At 35.6% G+C, this 17,501-nt stretch overlaps 1 protein-coding gene across 1 annotated transcript in view; it reads left to right on the forward strand.

The window, feature by feature from the left end:
* fbxl17 (F-box and leucine-rich repeat protein 17) overlaps positions 1-17,297 on the forward strand; it is a 426,729-nt gene extending 409,432 nt beyond the window's left edge. The window contains exon 10 of the mRNA XM_007254053.4: positions 15,420-17,297. Coding sequence (XP_007254115.3) covers positions 15,420-15,557 — 138 coding nt within the window. The 3' untranslated portion in view covers positions 15,558-17,297. The remainder of the gene's footprint in view (positions 1-15,419) is intronic.
* The last annotated feature ends 204 nt before the right edge of the window (positions 17,298-17,501 follow it).

Genomic DNA, 17,501 nt, shown 5'->3' on the forward strand with positions numbered 1-17,501 from the left:
ATCTAGTAGTAGTTGAGTTGTAGTTGTAGTCATAATAGGCTTATCAGCAGTAGAGTAGAAGTAGTAGCAGTAGATTGGTTGTAGTAATAGTAGCAACAGTAGAGTAGTAGTAGCAGTAGATTGGGTATAGTAATAGTACTGGTACTGGTACAGTTGTAGTAGTAGTAGTAGTAGTAGTAGCAACAGTAGAGTAGTAGTTGCAGTAGATTGGTTGTAGTAATAGTATTAGTAGAAGCAGTAGAGTAGCAGTAGGTTGGTGGTAGTAATAGTAGTAGTACTGGTACAGTTGTATTAGTAGTAGCAGCAGTAGAGTAGTAGTAGCAGTAGAGTAAAGCATTTAGTAAATAGAGTAGTAATAGCAGTAGATTGGCTATAGTAATAGTTGTAGTAGTAGTGGCAGCATTAGAGTAGTAGTAGCATGAGATTGGTTGTAGTAATAGTACTAGTACTAGTACTGGTACAGTCGTAGTTGTAGTAGTAGTAGTAGTAGCAACAGTAGAGTAGTAGTAGCAGTAGATTGGCTGTAGTTATAGTAGTAGTAGTAGCAGTAGAGTAAGGCATTTAGTAAATACAGTAGTAATAGCAGTAGATTGGCTATAGTAATAGTTGTAGTAGCAGTTGCAGTAGATTGGCTGTAGTAATAGTAGTAGTACTGGTACAATTGTTGTAGTAGAAGTAGTAGTAACAACAGTAGAGTAGTAGTTGCAGTAGATTGGCTGTAGTTATAGTAGTAGTAGTAACAACAGTAGAGTAAGGCATTGAGTAAATAGAGTAGTAATAGCAGTAGATTGGCTGTAGTAATAGTTGTAGTAGTAGCAGTAGAGTAGTAGTAGTAGAAGTAGTGTAGTAGTAGCCGTAGTAGAGTAGTAGGAGCAGTAATAGTAGTAGTTCTAGTAGTAGAAGTAGGATATTAGTAGTAGTAGCAGTATATTAGTAGTAGTAGCAGTAGTAGAGTAGCTGAAGCAGTAATAGTAGTAGTTCTAGTAGTAGTAGTAGCATAGTAGTAGTAATAGCAGCAGTAAATTGGTTGTTGTAGTAACAATAGGAGTATCAGTAGTGGAGTTGTAGTAGTAGAAGAATTACAACGTATGTAGCAGCAGTAGAATGGTTGTTTTAGAGTTGTAGTAGTAGTAGTAAAGTAGTTGGAGCAGTAGTGAAACCCCGAAAAGAAAGTCTAAGATTTTTTTTTACTTTAACTTTATTTAATTAAATACTTTCACTGATACTATTTTTATACCAAATCATGATTATATAATTATATTATAATAACCTGTTGATGTCACCTGTTTAAAATCATAAAATTATTTAAAAGTATTTACCTCATTACTAGTCCTAAATTGCCCCCAAAAAAGTCACTATTAATAACTATTTTCATTAAATGTACGAAACACTGTACTTTTCCTCATATGTCCAAAAAAAATCCTTTTTTGGAATTGAAATAACATGATGAATTAGTTCTGTTATTATTGTGATTATGATTATCATCTGGGTAATGTCTTTTTCTGCTGCAGCTAGGAAAGAATTCTGTTCATATTATATATGCAGATTATATTCAGGCTGATTAGTATTTTATTATGTATCTCATTAGTCCAAATACAGCCATGCTAGTCATGCTACTTTTATGAAAATTACATAATTATCCGTTAATGAACATAAACCGTCGACGAGTGTGTGAGCATTGTGTTTAAGCATTTGGCCCATGAATGAGAGACTCAGTACACAAAGAACTTCATTTTCTAAAGAACTAATCTTCCTCATCGGAGTACTCTATTTGGGTTGAGTCAGTCTGAGAGCTGGTAATGTGTGTTTAATATGGCGTGCACTACAAAACCCAGTCAGAGAGAAATCACAGTTTAATAAAAGCAATAAAACACTCTTGAGAATGCTCTGCGTTAATCGCTCCCCTCTGGTGTATTATTGTGAAATGTAAAACACTGTACCTGAGCTGTGGAGAGAGAGAGAGATGCTGAGAGGAAACAGCTGACTCGTTACGTTCTTATACTCATATAAAAGTTTCTGTTAGCAGTACTGATCAGCATGTACTGATTCTAACTTTTAATAATATAAAAAAATGTAAGTTATTAAAGATTTGAATATGGTATCGAAATGTGCTAAAAAATGCTGATCAGACTACAACTCTGGAAAAAAATAAGAGACCACTTAAAAATTATTATTATTTTTTTTTTATTATTTTACCAAAATGAAAACCTCTGGAATATAATCAAGAGAAGATGGATGATCACAGCCATCAAACCAAGCTGAACTGATTGATTTTTGCACCAGGAGTAAAGGCATGAAGTTATCCAAAAGCAGTGTGTAAGACTGGTGAAGGAGAACATGACAAGATGCATCATAAAACTGTGATTAAAAACCAAAATCAAAAATATTGATTTCTGAACTCTTAAAACGTTGTGAATATAAACTTGTTTTCTTTGCATTATTTGAGGTCTGAAAGCTCTGCATCTTTTTTTGTTTTTTTTTCAGCCATTTCTGTTTTTCTGCAAATAAATGCTCTCAATGACTATTAATACTTTTATTTGGATTTTGGGAGAAATGTTGTCTGTAGTTTATAGAATGAAACAGCAATGTTCATTTTACTCAAACATAAACATATAAATAGCAAAATCAGAGAAACTGATTCAGAAACTGAAGTGGTCTCTTAATAAAGCTAGTGCTTTTGTAATAAAAACATTGTTCAGCTTTTATGTTGCAATTTAAAGCTCCTAATAAAAATAGTGATATTTGACGTCACATATCAATACAGCATGATATGTTCAAAACACTGATATATATTGTTTATCCCAGCCCTAATGGGAATAAGTGCTGATGCTGAAATACAGACTGATTCACAATTTCACTACAAAACCATTGGTTCTCCACTAGAAAATCTATTTATTGTTATAGTATTGCCATAAACTTTCCTAGTCAGAAACCAACAAACTGTTGGATGCAAGTGGCTAAAGGTAAGTGACCAGGGGTCTCTTCCTAAAGGTTGTTTAACCTTCTTACATTTCTCATTAGTGATATTCAGTAGAAACCTCACACATAAATCGCTATATATCTTTAAAGAAAGAATTAAAAGCCAAGAAGCCTTTAACTTCCAACTTTTAAGCTTTTAAGCTTTTAGCCATTTATCGGATAACGATGTTCATTCAAATGAACAACAAAGAAAATGTTTTTTTTTGTTAGTTTATTTGTTGTTAAATGCTTTAGTAAAGGCCGTGCGAGTTCTGCCTGCTTAGAGTGCCGTCTTCCTCCGCTCGCTTCTTGCTGTCGAATTAAATTACTGTGTGAATTACCTATGCGCAACTAATGTGCCGATGCTTCATAATCTTATTTGTGTTTTGTGTTAGACTGTAGCAGCACTGATAAAGAAAGAGATCCAGGGCTTAAACATTACACCCTGATATACTGAGATACTGTGAGTTGTTTCAATTCTGTTTTGTTTTAATCTGTTTCCAAAAGAGCTAGATTTTGTGTATAGTTTAGGTGTGTGAACTGGCCAAAACTCGTTGGACCTTTTTAGCTTTGACTGTGGCACACATTCACTGTGGCATTGTTTCAATAAGATTCTGCAATGTCACAATTTATTTCAATCCAGGGTTGCTGGATTCATTTTTCACCAAGATCTTTGATGCATTGATGATGATAGAGTCTGACCACTGCACAAAGTCTCCTCCATCCAGCACATCCCAAAGATTCTCAATGAGGTTAAGGTCTGGACTCTGTGGTGAACTCTCTCAATCCATGTGTAAAAAAATGATGATCTCATGCTCCCTGAACCCTGAACTCTTTCACAATTCCAGCCCCATGAATCCTGACACTGTCATCTTGGAATATGCTTGTGTTTTCCATCAGGGAAGAATTCCAAAATCCATTGATGGAATAAACTGGTCTATATTCAGTATATTCAGGTACTGTAGTCAGCTGATCTCATTCTTTCAGCACATACTGTTGCTGAAACTAAACCTGACCAACTGCGTATACAACTAAATTTTTTTAAATGGAATAATATGGTGATATCTGTGTTCTTTTTGAAAAGTACCCTATTTTGAGTTTGCTTCGCTATTTTGCTGCTTAAATACTGCTCTGAAATATTGCAATGTTTTCGTAGGCTCATATCGCCCACCTCTAGCATGAATATAAAAAAAAATATATATATATATATATATATATATATATATATATATATATATATATATATATATATATATATAAGGCATTCTATTGATACACTTATATCTTATATCTATCTATATATATATAAGTGTATCAATAGAATGCCTTCTTACTTCAAGGCCGTTTTTTTTTTCTTTTTTTAGAGAGAGAGGGTGAGAAAGGCTTAATGTGGATGGAATTTGTACATTCATACTGGAATTTCCTTTCATTTGCTTCATAATGCAGCAGTCAGAGATGGAGATGGCACGCTCTTCAACACTCGGCTGATTTCTCTCCTGCCCTTGGGCTGAATATATGCAGACTTGGACTGTGAAAGAATGCTATTGATCCCGGCAGGCCAAAATAATCAAATCAATTCTTTTAAGGCCTCGCTCAGTTCTTCACAGACTTTGATGTGGATCATCAAGGGCTGAGTGAAAGCTCATTCCTTCTTTATCAAAAAGAAATTTGCCCACTTTAACAAGCACTCTTTGTACACTGCAGCATTCTTTCCTCTTCCTTTTCCTTCACTGACTCTAGTTATAGTGGAATTGAAATGTCATTTTTTTTCTTCTTCTTCCACTGACTCTTTTCTCAACAGAAACAGTCAGTTTGTGTGTGTGTGTGTGCATGCACCCACAGTCCAAAAGTCGATCAATGGGGGTTTTCTAAACGCCGGGAGAGAAAACCGTGGCCCATTTTGTTTACAGGTCAGCGCACATAACCTGTGAAACTTCGATCTGAGACTTGCAGAACTTTCAAGGGCCTGTTCTGTTTCAACGAAAACACTCTGCAATGCTTTAGCCCCGCCGCAAAATCCAAAACAGGCCACCGTGCTTTTCTAGTAAGAGTAGCTTCCCACCGCGTCCCGGCAACTTCCAGCACAGCTCCCTCTAAAGCAGTTTGCTTTGACAAAAGCATTTCTCATCTGCGGTAAACCTCGCTGGAGGTTCTTTGAGATTTTTGGACACCCTAATTGGACTCTTCTCCTCTTTAAAGTCCCCCCCCCCCTCCCCCACGCCCCATTCAGCACTTCAGGTCTTTCCGAGTCAAAGTAAACAGCGGAGCTGAGTGATACGCTCGAGCATCAGCATGAAACGAGACAAGGAAAACAATGTTCGGGAGCGGAGGAGAAGTTGTGATAGTAATGGAGGAGAGGAAGACCGAGAGGGGAACGGCGAGGAGACCGCAGTAGCCACCCATAACTTAAAGCTGTGCTTTGTAAGCAGATACAGGAACAGATTGCATCCACAGATCCACTGGTGGAGAATGCGGGCTGGCGATTTGCATGCGTCTCACACTGAAATCACTGAATAAGAGAGAGAGCAAATTGTGCTAAAAAAAAAAAAAAAAAAAACAGGGCAATTCAAGGGCAGCAGGAGTGGGTAAAGCCTTGGATATGATAGTCTTTACAGATTATGGGTCATTATCTGTGAATGAAATATGCATAATCGTATTTATCCAGCTGGTTCACTTTTTATTTTCATTCTGTTTTTTATTGACAGTCATGCATGTGCCCACCCTATCACGGCAAGCTGCAGGGTGGACAATGACAGGGTGAACAATTTTAGTGAAAATTAGTGGCATGTTATTAAAACAGGAAGTTTAAAGGTTGTGCTGTTACTGATGTTAAAGGTGCCGAGCTGCCAATATGATTAATAGATTGCTAGATTGTTCAAATCCCAGTCATGCAGCTTGCCATCAGCTGCTGGAGCCCTAAGAGATCACAATTGGCCTTGCTCTCTCTGGGTGGGTAGCTGGTGCCCTTTCCTTTCGTCACTCCAGAGGGTGATGTCGATCAGCACAAGTCATCTGTAAGCTGATGTATAGGAACTGAGTCACTGCGCTTTCCTCCAAGCGCGCTGTGATGATACTCAGCAATGCTTTATCAGCAACAGTTCAAAAAGAGGCAGTGCCTGATTCAAATGTGCCAGTTTTCACAGTCCTTGTGTTGTGGTATCACTAGTGATGGGGGACATACAGCTGAGTAGCAGCTGAATGGGTGGGACAGTTGGCCTATATAAAATAGGGAGAAAATTGGGTAAAAAGTAGAAATAAATAATAAAAACAAAACAAAAAAGGTTACTTTCTAAAAGAGGGTCATTCCAAGGTCATTTGAAGGATAGGGACTTAAGGACATGTTTAAATTGCTAGAATATTTTATGAAAATATCTCTAGAACAATAGTTAAGGAAAAATAATTAAGATATAAGTACATTAAACAGATTTTTAACTTAAACAGGCAGCACTGCAGACATTGCTAAAAAAAAATCATCCCACACATCAAAGAAAACTGTATAAAATGGACAGAAAATGCTTTAAAGTGAATCTTGGCATTCTTGTTTTTTTTTTTAAATGTGCTAATTTAGAGTAATATATATATATTAAATATATAGAAACTAATATGAGAAAAATACATGGTTTTCTGTTATTAGGGAACACTGGTAGCAAAAGTACCTCTTAAACCTTTTTTTTCCTCCCATTGTCAATGTTTTATTGGTTATTGACAGAATCCATTGTTTGACATTGTTTCAAATTAATTGATCTGCATAAACTACTAAAATTACATCCATATGCATAGAAATCATGCAACACAACCAATAAACTATAACCAGATTGTGAACAATAGCTGAAGTCTTAGTAGAAATATGCAGTGTAACCCTGGCTTAAGAAGGACCTGAGAACAGACTTTACCACAGTCATGCGTAGCCAGTTCAAAAATGCACAATTGGCCGTGCTGCCGGGGTGCTGGGATGGTTTAGTTTCTCAGTCTTTGTTGATCTACAGGGGTCCTGGCCAGTCGTGGGTACCTGCCAGCTCTTATACACAGAACTAGTAGTGAGTAGTGAGTGTTCTCCAAGCTCCTTCAACTGCCCTGAGATACTATAGAGACTAAAATAGCACTTTATAAAGAATTCTACTGAGTATAGGAAGAAGCACCGGTCTGTATAAACAGACATAGATTGGTTGGTGGTGTTTGTATGGAAGGTTTCAGGACAATTCTAGCCAGATGCTGCCAGTCACAGTCATTACCACCCGCTGTAATTATCATGACCAGCAGCATCTGGCTAGAATTGTCTGTGTCAATTACTTTGTAAAGTAATAAAAATTACTTTATTTTTGTCAGTCAATTACCAGAATTGGTACAAAATCTAGTGTAACAAATTGTGTATTAAACTGCCAGGAGCCGCCTTTAAGGAAAACAATTGAACTAAAAGCTGAAAAAAGTAATTTAGGTGTTGTAATAAAAAAATAATATACAGCTTTGGAAAAATAACTGAATCAGTTTCTCTGATTTTGCTATTTATAGGTATATGTTTGAGTAAAATGATTCGTGTTATTTTATTCTATAAACTACAGACAACATTTCTCCCAAATTCCAAATAAACATATTGTCATTAAGAGGAAAATAAGAAATGGCTGAAATAACAAAAAAAAAGATGCAGAGCTTTCAGACCTCAAATAAAAACTATTAAATAAAATAACTATCAAATAAAAAACTATTTCTTATTCATAACGTTTTAAGAGTTAAGAAATCAGTATTTGGTGGAATAACCCTGGTTTTGATCACACATGCTGTTTTTATCTTGGCATGTTCACCTCCACCAGTCTTACACACTGCTTTTGGATAACTTTATGCCTTTACTCCTGGTGCAAAAAATCAAAAAGTTCAGCTTGGTTTGGTTTGATGGCTTGTGATCATCCATCTTCCTTTTGATTATATTCTAGAGATTTTCAATTAGGTAAAATCAAAGAAACTCATTTTTAGGTGGTCTCTCATTTTTGTCAAAGCTGTATTGTTTAAATTCTTTAGTCTACAGTTTAATGCTTTTAAGTAGCAATGGAAATAAACTGAGCTTTAGAAATTGATTAAAATATATATAATTTACAAATCCTCTGTCTGTAGTAAAGCAGTGCTGGAACAGATGGTGTTACTGGACTCTCTACAGCAGCATTAACACACTTACACATACAGCACGTTCAGACTTTCATTATAATAACTAGAAAAAGACACAGAAACATAGATAACTCTGTAACTATTTTTAGTTTAAGTATTTTCTTGAAAGAAATTACAGATAAAACCAGAGAGTGATTAGTACTCCTCTATCTACACCTTTAAAAGTCTGGAAATGGAGAAAACTGGTACAGGAAGAGGTCTGGCTGACCCACATGACAACAGCACCTTTAGCTCAGCTTAACACTGGAATATGTCTTGGTTTTACTATAGGTCTGACAGGTGAAGTAATACAAAAAAGCAATAGGAGTGTTCTTAAAACATTGACAGGTAATGTATCCCACATTTTAGGGCAGTGTGCTTAAGTAGGACATGGCAGAAATCACGGGACATGATACTAGTCCCAAATCCCATGACTGAGTAGACTGGCTTGTCAGTGTAGAATGCATAATAAGAGTCTTAATAAATCATCATAACATAAACAGCCTGTTTAAAGCATGAATAAATGAACATGTCATGTCTAATCATTTTTACAACTGTTTGTGGCACAAAAAAACAAGCAAATGTCAGACGGGAACATCATGGAGAAATACGTTTTCATAATAATTCATTAAAAATAGGCAGAATCACAAAATAATTGGACAAAATTAGTTCATCTCTTTTCATCATTTGATTTTATTCAGACTGCTTGACAGATCTGTGCTGGTAAGCAGTCAAAACATCTACAAGATGAAGCATCGTAAAAGCTAAAAAAAAAAAAAATGAAGTAAGCACTCAAAGCTGAGCTGAGCTGTGCTGTGTGACAGCCTGCTGTTTTATACTTTTCTGGTTGCTTAAATATGACTGATTTACACAAATGAGGCTAATTAGTTTTCTTCATGTGTCTCAGGATGTATTATTTCATCAGCTGCAGAAGAATATGTTGTTAACTTGTAAACCTAGTCACAAGTCAGAAATATACACAGATCAAGCATAACATAACCTTATTTACTATATATCACCCTTTACCCATTCAACTGACCATATAGGAGCTTTTTGTAGTTCAGATTTTAATTATGGACTGTAGTCCTTTGTCTGTTTTTCTAAATACTGTATTTTTCGGACTATAAGGCACACTTAAAATCCTTATAATCCAGTGCGCCTTATTTATGAATTCTACCAGTCAGGTTGTAAGGAGCAGTAAAGCCACTCCGTATAAAGTATAAAGGAGTGTCAGTAAAGTTTTTCCAGCACCAAGGTTGGAGCAGTATTAACATTAGCCGCTAACCGTGCTAAGCAATAGTTTTTTCACTGTTTAGCTTGTTTTAGTGTACGAAGAGTTTACAAATCTGGATCACACATATAGAACACTTCTATTAATGCCTGAGTCTGATAAAGACTGATGTCAACATGACAAAATCCAACTTTTTTGGAATGTTTTTGGTCTGAAATGGATGTGAAATACAGGGGTTGGACAATGAAACTGAAACATCTGGTTTTAGAACACAATCATTTATTGTGGCGACGGACAGTTCTGGTGGAAACAGGAGAGTTGAGGGGCACATTGAATTCTGTCATGATTTGATCAGCCGTGGTTTTATGTTTTTTTTGGATACAATCCGGGTTAGCACCCGAACATCCCTTTCAGACAGCTTCCTCTTACAGCATCCACAGTTAATTCTGTTGGATGTGGTTGGTCCTTCTTGGTGGTATGCTGACATTACCCTGGATACCGTGGCTCTTGATACATCACAAAGACTTGCTGTCTTGGTCACAGATGCGCCAACAAGACGTGCACCAACAATTTGTCCTCTTTTGAACTCTGGTATGTCACCCATAATGTTGTGTGCATTGTAGTATTTTGAGCGAAACCTTCACACTCTGCTCTTACTGGTGCAATGTGCAATTAATGAAGATTGGCCACCAGGCTGCTCCAATTTAGCCATTAAAAACCTCCCACACTAAAATGACAGGTGTTTTAGTTTCATTGTCCAACCCCTGTAGATATATAACATCAAAAATCAAAGTAAACGCAAGAAATACTTTCCGCACCTCTTCATACTGTCTGAAGCTTTTCTGATTTGGCCGTTCAATGTCCTTTTTAAATCAGCTTGTGATTTATGTCCTCGCTCTGTATACATTAACCACGTTCACTTCCTTCATTATTGGTATAGTGAAGTTTGCGTTGGGACACACGGAGGAGCCTGACAGTTTTATGACGTGTTTTAGAGGCCTGAAAGCTTGAGAACGTTGTTGGTAAAAATGAATTTAACCCCAGTAGTACATTTTTAAATCAGCAAGTGGGTCTTTATTCAGAGCTGTTAAAACAAAAACATGGTAATATGCTTGTGAAAGTCGTGATCGGGACTGTACGTGTTATTTCTGAGTAACGTGGGTGTACTGTACATAGCACGTTTAAGTGTTTTGGAGAGCATGTGTTCCGAAAAACAGTGAAGGAACACTCCAGAACAATATATCAGGTCAGCCTGAGCCGTCTCACCGGCAGTATCTCAGCAGAATCCCGGCTCTGACAGACGATCCATGTGAAGAAATATTACTGTCTCTACAATAGGATCTAGTGTGGCTGGAACGGTACAATACAGTGCTGTGGTTTTGACGGAGTATTAGATTTCACTTTGTCCTTGGTCACAGCCACACATTGCTTGTCAGACAATATTAAGAAGCTCTCTGATCCGAAGATTAAAGTCTTTGAAGATAAAAATGGGGGGAAAAAAAAGAATGTAATAAGAAGAATCCCAGCGATCGGGACCCACAACTTCAGATATCTCAGAGAGATTAAAAACATTAATCTCTGGTGGAAAGGCCTTTCTTATGGATCTTCTTCTTTTGTCTCTGCAACACACACACACACACACAGAAAGAGCTGTTATTTTCTATGTTTTATTTAAGAACGCTTTCTTCTTACTAATGTATCACGCAAGCTTGGCAGTGTATGATATATTGGTAATGTAATTTATATAATTCAATAAGTCAATATTATTCACTTCACTATCCAGGGTTGCTGCGAGTTCCTAAAAAGTCTTAAAATGTCTTTTATTAAATTAAAATCCAGGTAATTAAGGTCTTAAATTGTTTTAAATTTACAGTTAATGTGCTGTAAGTATTAAATTTTCAGACTGTGCTTTTAATGCCGGGTAGCGGCGAGCTAGCTAACATACTAACACTAGCAGTGAGTTATCTAGCTACATTACCTGGAAGAGAACTAAGGTTAGCGGAGAGCTAGCTAACATTAGCACCGAGCTAGCCAACATAGTAACATTAGCGGTGAGTTAGCTACGTTAAGTTTTGATTTCCAATACAGCAAATTATTTTCTACCAAAGAAAATATGAATACATTTTTGGGTCTTAAATTACATATATTGTGGTCTGAAAAAAGTCTTAAAAAGCATTAAATTTGACTTGGAAATTATGCAAGAACCCTGTTATCCAACAAACACAATCAGTGCGACTATTTTATTTAAGTTATATTCTGTTACAAATGTCTTTACTAGACTGAAAATAGTTGTTCCTTGTTTCATTTTAAGGCAGCTTGAAGTGGATGCAAGGAAGCAAAATCCAGCAAACAATCAATGCATTGACATGATACAGCACATCTATCCACTAGGACATATGCTTTGTCCACACGTTCCGCTAGCTAATATTGCTCTGGCTTACCAGAACACTCAAGGTTTCTCAGTGTAGCACTGTCGTGACCAGTGCTAGCAGTTAGCTGCTAATGCTAATGCTGCTGCACCCAGCCTTAGTGTAAATCTGGAAATCTATGCCAACTATAAATAAACAAAAGCACTTTACTTACCCAAATAAACGGTTTTCAGGAGAGAAATCTGAATATTTTTAAAAATAGAGTTTTTTGTCTTAGTTTTTAAAAATATCTGCTTCCACATGAGCAGCGTTTTCAAAAGTATTCCCGTCCGCTAAAAAACACTGAAATGAACATCCACAGGCGATCTCATAACAGTTCTTCGATGCCAGCTTGAAACATTTTACTCAAAAACACAAGGGATTCTCTAGACATTCGGGAGTTTTCTCGTCACTCCTCAGCAACAACTACTTCATTCTTAAAAATATGTTCCACCAGGTGCTCGTTCTTCCAGGCCTGGTCCTGAATGTCTGTTTTGCTAGCTAATGTTTCCGAAATAATAATTGTAAATTGTAATTGTAATAATTGTAATTGTAATGGAATCATTAAATTGTAAAGGAATCTTATTTCTACACTAATAAGCCAATACAACATGCGTAAAATTGTAATTAAGTAAAAGTACCTATACTTTGCTAAAATTCTATTCAAGTAAAAGTACCCATCTAAAAATCTACTCGAGTAAAAGTAAAAAGTACTCAATTTAAAATGTACTTTGAGTAAAAGCTACATAGTTACTTTAAATAAATTAAATTGTTTTTAATGAACTATTATTCCACATAATAATTTGGACCATTATGGACCATAATTTTGGCAGTATTTGTTTAGAACATCCCATAAAACAAGTGCCATAGGTTTCTATTATCCATTTTTTTTCTTTACTATGAAAAGGTTATGATCATATAGTTGACTATAAACTGTATTTTTATAGTTTCACAGTTCATTATTATTTTTTTAACTTGCCATTGCTTTGCTTTAACTGCTATTTACATGTTTTTTTATATTTAAGCAGATTGTTTAATGATAAAAGTACTTACACCACATGCTTTCTCAGGTTTGATGTGGAAGTTTTGAAAGCTGACAGCTCTGTCCGTCGGGGCACATTTTGTACTGCATGAGGACGTTATTGCCTCGTTATTCCACGAGCATCCATGGCAATTATTTTTTTTTTAATTCAGACAATTTTTTTTTTTTACTCAGTAATTGGGAGTTTTCCAATGTAGCAAAGTGAATTAGTTGTGTCAAAATGTACTTGAGTAAAAGTAAAATTACCTATTTTAAAAACTACTTTAAAAATTACAAATTACTCATAAAATCTACTCAATTACAGTTGAGTAAATGTAATTAATTACTTTCCACCTCTGGTAATCACAAACACCTGCGATTACAACTGTCCCAAATATTATAGTGCAATAAAATGAGATTCAAAATGACTTTTAATAGTGAAAGTGAAACTTTTGTAATTTCTTTTTTTTTATAATTTGTAATTGGTTTAATTTGTAGTTTTACAGTGTTACTGCGAAAGAGAGTGAAGGGCATATCAAGGAAAAAATGTCTTTTGTTCCAAATCATTGTTTTAGACCCTAAAATTGAAAATGCCTCGCCTTTTTATACAGTTGCGTGTGGAGTTGTGAACTTTCATCTGGTCTCACTGCGCGTGTGAATATTTGAGATGTTCGTGTTCATTTTCTCTCTGGAAAGATTTATGATTGCTTATAATGAAGAACAATTAGAGGAGCTCTCCTGGGGCCCGTGCTGTTCATTCGTAATCGGAGTGCCACACTGTTGACATTGTACATGATGAAAGTTAAAGGGTGGAAAGTTGTTTTGACTCCGTGCCTCGGAGGACGAGGGTAATTATCTCAGAGAGCATTGAGCGCGTCTGTATTCTTTCTGAGACCTACGTTACACGTGCCGTTCTTCAAAAGCTGGAGCTTAGTAAGCGTGATGCGCGCGGTGCATACTGAAGCAACGTGTGTGGAGTCCCCGGATTTCTTCATACGTGACACTGACAGTGGGTCGTGTCTCTGATGCACTGTTTTCTATTTTCTTTTATTGCTGTTACTGTGTAGATTTACACAATTCTTATTTGTTCTGCTGCTGTTCTAACATGCCTTTATAGCAAAAGTGTCAGTATCACTTTACTTGGTTGTTTTATATATATATATATATATATATATATATATATATATATATATATATTATAGACATTAAACCGATATATATAAAATGCAATTGAACTTTTAGCTGAATGTAAATGATTCTCAATGCTTATGCTAAATGCTAAACTTTACTCTAACCATAAAACAACTCTATACCTAACCCTGACCCTAAAATTAACCTAAAACTTAATTCTAAAACTAAATCTGATTCTTAAAAGTTAAGTTTAGGGTTTAGAGTTAGGGTTAGAGAATAATTTTCTTTTGCATGTAATGGAGATTCAGGGCATCAACTATGGACCATCTATTACCAAATGTTGCCAAATACCAATTACCAAATACCAAGTGTCAGTAGAAAATGGGTGGTGATAGAATCTACCTGTTTAAGCTTTAAAGCATATAGAGGAGCCTTTGTTTCTCCATTAGTACTAGGGTTCTCCCAGTACCTTAATACTGACTGCTGACTGATACAGATCCAATCCAATCTTCTTTTTATATATAATACACTGTGATGTCTTATTTATTGCATTGTTAAACACTAGTAATAACACTGTATTTTTTATTGAAAATCCAAAAAAGATTTTTATCTCATATACCCTTATTTTATTCACAGTTGAACATAAAGCACATACAGGTATCAGTGTTTATCATGTTGAAAGTGAGACCCTTTACTATTTCATAAAAAAAAAAAATAATAATAAAAAACTTATTTAGAACTTGGTTGTAGTGATGCATTTTGAAAAAAGCTGGGACAGGACCATGTCCTCCATTTCCTTTTTCTTTTAAAAACAATGTATTATGTAAATGTATTAAAGCACCACCACATACAATTCATTTGGAATCAGTAACGCATTTATTATTATTTTTTTTTTTATATAAAAAAAAAAATGAATTACGCCACCAAGTTTGATCCCAAATTCTGCCGTAATTTGCCCCTTTTTAATTCCTGTGCCCCACGTTGGTTTCATCTCCCCTCAAACATACAAGTATATACTAGTATTTTAATCCAAGTATCTGGAGCTGGTAGAGTCCTGCAGAGAGAAGAAAAAGTGAGATTAATCACAGTTAATCAGAGAAAATTGTTGTGAATACATTTTCTGGATCAGAATACATTTTAATCAATTCACACTTCTATTAAAAAAAAATCTGTTGATGCATTACTGGATTGGACATGTATAATTGTTGTGTTCATTATTTTGGACCCTTTATTGAATATATGCTTTTATGCTTTTAAAACACAATTCATTAAATGCATTAAATGTTTAAACTCTCTAACAACAAATACTTTCAATACTGAAATAAGTAAAAAAAGATCATATTAAAATGTGATGAATTTATTGTCATGCTGAATAGAAAAAAAGAAGCAAAGCTATCCTGTGTGCATGTACAATGTTTTTTGTGTGTGTGTGTGTATATATATATATATATATATGTATGTATATGTACAATAACTGGAACCTACAATCGAACTGATTAAAACACAGCCTTTCCTGTGCCCTTTTTCTGTCTAGGTGAACGAGGAGACTGTGGAGAGACTGGTCCTGCAGTATCCGCACATAGTGTTCAGCACGGTGATGCAAGACTGTAAGCGGACGCTGGAGCGGGCCTATCAGATGGGCTGGAGCCCCAACACCTCCACTGCGTCCTAGCCAACACACATAGACTCACACACACACACACACACACACACCCACTCCCACCCAGTCACATCTACACAGATGAACTCATGTTTGCCTTCCTTTTTTCAGCACAGCTGGTCAGTTCTGAGAGCGCTAACGTTGATGTGCTAGTGCCATTTCAGCTCCGCTAGTATGTTAGTATTTTGTTCGCCAGACATCTGTTCTGAGGCAGATGTGAGTGCGAGATACTTCCAGACTTTACGTTTTAGACATCCAGAACATAGTATATAGCTGCATACGTCTTTTTTTTTTTGCTAGCAGACCTATAGCACACACTCTACTCTGAGACCATCCTTTTATTCCAGCAGTGAGATCCAACTGAGCACCAGAGTATGTGATGAGTAGTTTACTACTTTTTTGAGTTGAGCAGCAGATTTGATTTGATTTTTTTTTTTTATTTAGCTTTAGTTTTTTTTTTTTCTTATTTAGTTTGAGTCTAAACTCTCTGAAATGCAGAAACACTGACTGCATTCACAGCACTGCTCTCCTCCTCCTCATTAAACCTGTTGAAACGGACTGTAATCTTCTGCCGCCTTCAGATTTCTAAAAGGTTCGTCGTAGCCTTTCTTATATAAAGGTTTTTAGAAGATTTCAGATAACGGTCAAGGTGACCATTAGGGCTAAATGTTTAGACTTTTTATTAAGAAAGAGACCATATAAAACATAAAAAAAAAAAAGAAGAAAAAAAAAAAAGGCGAGGACTCAAATGTGGTTAGTTTGAATATTTTCAGTATTAGAGATGTGTTGAACTCTTATTCTTCGGTATCTGTGTTATTATTGTCCGAGTCGTGCAGAAGAGTTGTGCAACTGCCTTGATGAATGTGGGCTCGACTCGCAAAATATATATAATGGTACCTTTCGGTCCCTGTTTCTTTAGAGTTTGTTTTTTTTTAGGTCCAGTGAAGTAGGCGACCTCATGAAAAGACAATACAAACAATACAACACTGAATGCAAACTTCACAGTAGGAAAGAAAGAAAGAAAGAAAGAAAGAAAGAATGTCCCTGAATTCTTATATAGTATGTGATATATCCGGGAATATGGAGAAACAGGAACAAAAAAAAAAAGAAAAATAACATTTTGCAGGAGAGAACTTAACCTGTTAATGCCTTTTTATTCTGTTCTTATTTCCTTTCGAAAAAAACAAAATACAGGAATACTGTTGTTTATCTCTTGTGGTAATGTAAACAGTGGTTTGCAGTTTGTTTTGGCTGTTTAATTATAATATGTAGGGTGAATTTTAAGTGAAAACAAATGTTATTATATCAGTATGGATTTTTCTTCTTTTTTATTTTATTTATTTTTTTTCTTTTCTTTTCTTTTCTTTTCTTTTTTTTGGAATAACCATCTATCAATATTTAGTAATCAGGCCTCTGTATTTGCCTGCTAATCTAATACAATTCTGGAATGAATGAATGAATTAATATGTCCATCTGAACTAGAACTTAGAAAGAGTTAGAATTCATTCGCCCCCCCTCCCTTCCCCTTCCCCCCGGTTCTGAAGTTCCGTAGCTAGCCTGTGAACAGTGATATACTCTTATGCAAACAACCAGGGTATTTTCCTATTGTGTACAACTAGCCGAGGTCAGTTTCCGTAGCTGTTGCACTGCGTCACATGTTAAAGAGGGGCAGCAGGTTAGTTACATTGTGTTATCTCTTACTGTACTTTGGGATTTGAGTTGATTAAAAAAGAAAAAAAAAGTACAATCCTACTTCTCTCCAGACTCCTCGACTGTTTGAAACTGTTTGAGTGTGTACGCGTACGTGTGTTCTCTCGTTTAGACTGTGTGATGTGCTGAATGTGTGATGTCTGATTATCAGTAAATGAATGGTGTGAATGAAATGAAAGAAATTAATGAAATGGTTTAATTTCATTTTTAATGTAAAATCTCTTTCACAGCCTGACTTTCCATATG

This window comes from Astyanax mexicanus, chromosome 12 (genome assembly GCF_023375975.1).
Source record: "Astyanax mexicanus isolate ESR-SI-001 chromosome 12, AstMex3_surface, whole genome shotgun sequence".
NCBI lineage: Eukaryota > Metazoa > Chordata > Actinopteri > Characiformes > Acestrorhamphidae > Astyanax > Astyanax mexicanus.